Source organism: Trichogramma pretiosum, unplaced genomic scaffold (assembly GCF_000599845.2).
Source record: "Trichogramma pretiosum strain Unisexual culture from Peru unplaced genomic scaffold, Tpre_2.0 scaffold119, whole genome shotgun sequence".
NCBI classification, from domain to species: Eukaryota; Metazoa; Arthropoda; class Insecta; order Hymenoptera; family Trichogrammatidae; genus Trichogramma; species Trichogramma pretiosum.
In genome coordinates, this window is record NW_019640845.1 from 371,236 (window position 1) to 377,117 (window position 5,882).

A 5,882-nucleotide genomic window follows, 5' to 3' on the forward strand; every position below is an offset into this window, starting at 1 on the left:
TTACAGTAAAAATTACTTGAACAATAAAGAATTATTGATTAAAATACGTTCGACAAATTTATCAAATGAATTCTAGATAATAATGGTAAAAAACTCTATAATTTAGTGCATGATTTGTATTGCATTGAACTAGAGTGTGAGCGAGAAGAAGGAACTTCTAACGACATTTTAAATTATAAATAAAACAATAGAAATCTTCAACCTAACCTCTTGATGTGTATGGATAAAAACATTTCATAAGTTTGACATTTTACGATTAGGTGCTCATAACCAATAGCTTTGGCACATCGTCTAACTTTTATAATTCTGCTTTCTTGATTTCAGCAGTGGCCTCTCTCTCACATCGACGTCGTTGTCCTCATATTCAAGATCTTTTGCTCAAACACGTCTCACCATTTTGACGTAATTATCAGATCAACTAAGCAACGAAGCAATTATTAAGTTCATTGACAGCTGTTGAATACTTGGTTGGTGTGATTGGGCTTCGTCTGCAGCTTCGTCGAACGTTGGAGTGCCAGACTCAGTCAATCTACGCTGCCTTAAAGAATAGAATCTGCCCCGCCCAATTTCTATAAGTACGCCTACATTTCTCCAGCTTATGTACGAGTTTTTAAATATTCCGATTCATTTATAGAAAATTGCTACCATGAATTCTACAGCTCAAAAGAGACCAAACCGTCCTGTTGATTTCAAGTTGTTCCTCTACATATATATGATATTATCATTCTACAGCTTTATAAGCAACTACATACTAATCCAGAGGCATTGTGTCAAGAATCGAGAACCCTAAGATGGAAAAAGCTGCCAGAAAACTATATTTGCTGAGAGTGGAAAGAACATACTCTCTTGCAAATGCGTGAATAACAATGTTTACATGTAGTATTAATTTAGTAAAACACAATAATTACTTCAGATATTAGAGTCTGGTTAAATTCTCAAGTTCAATGACAAATGTACTTGAAATTTTTAAAAAATTTTGGTTGTGAAATTTTATATATTCATTAATATAGTCACTTTATTTATATAATATTACCATTACTTGTGTTTGCAAAAATAAGAAAAAAATTGAGTGATGAGAAAGAAAAATTTATGTTATTCTCTTGAACATTACATCGGTTTAAATATTTAATTAGTATGGGCTGCTATCTCAGACTGCTGTGTCCACGCAAAGGATTTGACAAGCTCAAACATATTTATCTTTTCATTCCTTATGAGGCAGGTAAACAATTGAAGCACTAAGACACTTATTCAATTAACGGCTCAAGCAGACTCATGAAAAATGAATAATAGTTCCATGTTATTACACTTTTACGTAAAATACACATGAAGGTAAGTGAAATAACAATCAGTTAGAAACAGCACAAAGTAATGCTCAATACTTGCATATTTTGTTTAAATAGAAAACAATAGGCTTTAAATATTAATTTAAGAAAAGCTTCAATTAATAAATAGATAATTTTGAATAGTAATACGAAAGTATGAGTAGTAATTTCGTATATATGAATAGTAATTTTTTCTTTCTTCTCCGTGTACATATATTTTTGAAAAAAATCGAACACATCCGTTCATTACAACATGAATTCCGTCGTTTTTTTATTTTTCATCTTAGCAACGAAACGCATGAAGAATAACAATTTGGAAAAGGTTATTATTAGAGCTCGATAAGTATTCATCATAACGTTTTAATCAAAAAATTTTGGCAAAGTGCGTTTTCAATGCAGTCATCCAACAATCGAGATTTGGGTAAGATTTGTGAAAAATAAAGGTCAAAATATCGTTATCCATGGATTTTCCAATCCTTTCAGGCCCAAAACTAATCTACGATCCATCATGGACAGGTCCTTTAAACACGAAGCGGTCAACTACGAACCTATGGATGTTGTTTCCTTTTATCCTCGTTCTCCTCAATTGGATCAGAGTAGTCTCTTTGGGTAAAAAAATTTTGCATTACGTATATGTCGGATGATGTGCAATAAATTTGCGCTGTTGATTGATAGTTACATTATAAATTGACAATTTTTTCAAACTCCATTTATTGATTTTTTATCAAATAATCTTCAATTAAATACATATGTTCGAATCAGTAGAATAAAATCAATAAACAATTAAATTTTTCATATAGCTTTGGGGACGAATGTCATCAACGATTTTACTACCCATGCCGAAGAAACATTAAGCGACGAAAAGTACTAAGAATTATTATTTAAATTGACCTATTCAGGAAAACGATAAAACTAATGACAATTTTTAAATTTTCAGATGGATCGTGCTTGGCACATTGATACTCATCCTCATTTTATCAATTCTTATGATTGCCTTTTTGAGAATTGCAACCAAGCTTCGTCGTTTGCGTGTTTACTTTTTTGTGTTTTCTCGTAAATATTCTCTTAATAGGCTATAAAATCTATCGCGCAATAAGCATCGAAGGTCAGGCAGCACAGAGCGGAATCTCTGCTTTTTTTATGATCTTTTGTCTGCTATCATTGTCAGTGGTCTGTTTGGTGAATTTTTATCACGGATTCGTCGGAATGGCTTGTAAAATCATACAAGAAACGATCAAGTAGGCATTATTATTACTACTCCTTTCAGCACCCCCATAAATCCTGTATAGGATCCATGTGATTTTGAATTCAACTTGTTTGCAGAGCTATCATGTTCTTCCCATCGCTCACTTTGTGTTCACTGCTGCTCTACATGCTTATTCTCGTCACGACAGTTCTCGGCGTGGTTGTTGGCTCTTACCTCGAAAGGATGCTTCCTAACCTTCAGTCACCTTTTGATCACGTTTGCAATCAACTTGGAAATGCCTTCGGATGCCTCTGGCTCACTTCGTTCTTTTTTTCCTTCTTTCGCGTGGTCATCTCCGGGACTTATGGTACCTGGTACTGGACGAGGAATAAGCAAGAAGTACCTAAATTTACACCTATGCGGTTCATCTGGATTACTTTGAGGCATGTATGCGTACACGCAAATTAAATTTATACATGACTAATTTGACATTTACTTAATATAGATACCATATTGGCTCTGTGATAACTGGTTCATTGATCACACCGATCGGCAATTTAATTCAAGTTTTTGGTGTGTCTCACTTGAATTTTGCCGACCCAAGTGAAATTAATCATTCTACTTTTACAAAAATTTTGCAAAGTATCTACAATAGCATAGGGATGATTAATGATCAGGCTCTTGTTTACACGGCTCTCCGTGGCCAGGAATTCGGCGTGTCCGCCAAAACTGCCTTCAATATTTGGCGCAGAAACCACACGAAATTCGCCGCAATCGATCAAGTTGGTAGCAACTTTCCCTTACACCTATAAAATTATTGCGTAAACAATCATAAGACTAATTGACTTTGTTTTTTCCTTTCGTAAGCTCACCCGCGCAATTATATTCATGGGCTACGTTTCAATTGCATGTCTCTCGTTGACCTTTTACTTGGTCGCGAAAGTCATGACATGTGGAAATCAAAGCATTCTGTTTATGGGATTTGTTGCACTTTCGATCTTTATGCTGATCAATTCAATTATTTTGCTGATGGATGTGGCGATGGATACCGTTTTAATCTGTGCACTCGAGGATTTCGAAGTCAACAGCAACAGCGCCAGGCCTTACTACATGTCGGATAAGCTAAAGGAGATGATTCTTGAGAGCAGAATGGAATAATATCTTAACGTCGAGGCTAAACTACGAAATTTTCTAATTTTTAAAGTTTCAAATAATACGCTAAATTTTCGTTTATTACATTTAATGTATTCAATGCACAGTTCGTGATTAAACATTTACTCATGTATACATTTACTAACAATGAGTAACTCAAATATAGAATTTAAAAAATATAAGCATCGAATTTAAAAAAAAACCATTCCGTTCGTCCGTAAACGGGGAAAGTGTTTATCTGAACCTGAAAAAATGAAAAAAACTTTCAAACAATTTTATTTTCTCTAGGTTGTCTAAAATTTGATAGAAACATGAACAGCAGCTCTGTTTTTTGTCATTTTCTGATGGAATATCCGTGATTACAATTATTCGCTTCAGTTGTCGAGACACGCTAAAACAAAATATAGGCAAAAATAATTTAAATACTTTCAATTATTATTCTATAAAGAATCTATGCATTCCGAGCTTGGAAAAAATTTTAATTAGTTAATTCATGCGACAAATTCAAATCTACAGCAAAAACATCGATTACAGATCACGCATTTTATCATAACTTTCGAAACGATTGGCCCCGCATTTACCTACATTCCTACGTATAAGCGAGTCTTTAAAAATTATACATGTTTTAAAACATTTCTACCATTGGTACTTCAATGCCAAAGAAAGAAGAACCTGTGCTCATGAGTTTGATGACTAGTATAAATGTTCTACATTTTCTTATGCACTTTCTAATTGTTGCCAGTCTCTGAGAGATGCTGGAGGAATAATACATCAACTCCAAGAGTCCCAATATGAAAACACGGCCAGAAATACGTACAGGACTCGGAAGAACATGCCCTCTTCATAATATATGCATAAATAACATTAATGTCTATGTAGTACTAATTTAGTAAAGAATATTGCACTTTCAATAATTAAATCTTGTCAAATTCTGAAGTTCAATAACACCATTACACGAAACTTTGCGTTTTCATCCTCGAACACGATTCAATTTTAGTCCCTTTTTTACATTTTGCTATACGAACAACAATCTTTTATAAATATAAAATGTATGAAACAGAAAAGCGAATTAATGAACAATGCAACTAAACAAGTTCATAATTTTGGATGGAGTCGATTTTGATTATTGATTCAATCGTTTTGATCCATCATCCATTTGCATATCCTTCTGCATATTGCAAAATAAACCTCGCATTCTACGTGTAACTCAAATTGCACCTAATTTACGATATAAATATATACCTACACATAGGGGCTAAGCCATAGTTAGCGTGGTGGTCAAAAAAATTTTTGATGTGTAATTTTTCTTAAAGTATGTACTTTTGAAGAGTACATTGAAAAGTGAAAATCCTGAAAGTTTCAGCCTTCTAGATCCAAGTTCCAACCCTGATATTCTGCTTGCAACTCTGGTTTTCTGGGGTTAATATGAAAAAATTGTTGAATCATGGTTTTTAATGTAAAATTTGATGTAGAATTCAAATTTGTACTTAAAAAATCATATTAACAACTTGAAACCCTATAAAAATGATATTTTCCTGCATTAATTATACAACTGTACAAAAATAAAAGTGTTCGTATCCTTCGATTAGGCCAATATTGTAATATGTTCATCGATATATCAAAATACAACTTCTCATATAAATTTTGGTTATCGGCAGACAAACAGAATTCATTATTGAGCTTAATATGAGTCAAGAATCAAGGAAAATTAGAGAAATCCCATATTTCTGATGACAGCTCTATGTAGTCCGAGGCGAGTTTTTTGAGCTCTTTACTTCCTAGAAGTCACACGGGCAGTTCATATAGCAGCTCTTTTTCTCTCTCACACACTCTCCCTCTAGAAGTTATATGGCCGATCTATGTGAGCTGCACATTGCATCTTACTGCACACATATACGCATACACCCAAACATGTAGCATGGGCACGTCCATATTATATAATTCCAGTGACGGACTGGGATAGGTTTTTGGATCGGGAGTTTTGTAAGTGCGGCCCAGTTTACTTACAAAACCGGCCTAGAGAGGCCCACCGGGAATTCTCCCAAATTCCCTAAGGCCAGTCCGGCTGGGTTAATGATAAAAAACTATTGATTTTCATTAAGAATTCTTTATTTATTAAAAATAATTCATTCATAAACGAAAATTTAATGTTTTTACATTGTTCTAATAGTGTATCAGAAGTTGTTTTACTCAAATATGTTTATATGTCATGACTTTTATTT

The 5,882-nt window shown here is 33.6% G+C and overlaps 1 protein-coding gene and 1 long non-coding RNA gene across 3 annotated transcripts; both read left to right on the forward strand.

The window, feature by feature from the left end:
- LOC106657458 lies at positions 1 to 914 on the forward strand. Of its 2 annotated transcripts, XR_002763683.1 has the most exons (3): positions 1 to 85; positions 325 to 575; positions 635 to 914. It is a non-coding gene; the product is annotated as an uncharacterized LOC106657458 (long non-coding RNA). The 2 variants fall into 2 exon arrangements; XR_002763682.1 differs by lacking the exon at positions 1 to 85 and having other exon boundaries at positions 234 to 575.
- A 216-nt stretch (positions 915 to 1,130) lies between these two features.
- Positions 1,131 to 3,801, forward strand: LOC106657417 (choline transporter-like protein 2). Its single transcript, XM_014378947.2, has 8 exons — positions 1,131 to 1,329; positions 1,610 to 1,743; positions 1,806 to 1,931; positions 2,123 to 2,186; positions 2,260 to 2,560; positions 2,646 to 2,951; positions 3,014 to 3,290; positions 3,376 to 3,801. The coding sequence occupies exons 5-8, from the start codon at positions 2,463 to 2,465 to the stop codon at positions 3,664 to 3,666; spliced, it is 972 nt and encodes a 323-aa protein (XP_014234433.2). The 5' UTR covers positions 1,131 to 1,329; positions 1,610 to 1,743; positions 1,806 to 1,931; positions 2,123 to 2,186; positions 2,260 to 2,462; the 3' UTR covers positions 3,667 to 3,801.
- Positions 3,802 to 5,882: the final 2,081 nt, after the last annotated feature.

Excerpts from the sequence above, each read along its gene's own strand:
- LOC106657417 (XM_014378947.2), top strand. The coding sequence starts at position 2,463 with ATGATCTTTTGTCTGCTATCATTGTCAGTGGTCTGTTTGGTGAATTTT. Across the intron at positions 2,561-2,645 it reads ATCATACAAGAAACGATCAA|AGCTATCATGTTCTTCCCAT; the intron begins GTAGGCATTATT and ends ACTTGTTTGCAG. Across the intron at positions 3,291-3,375 it reads AATTCGCCGCAATCGATCAA|CTCACCCGCGCAATTATATT; the intron begins GTTGGTAGCAAC and ends TCCTTTCGTAAG.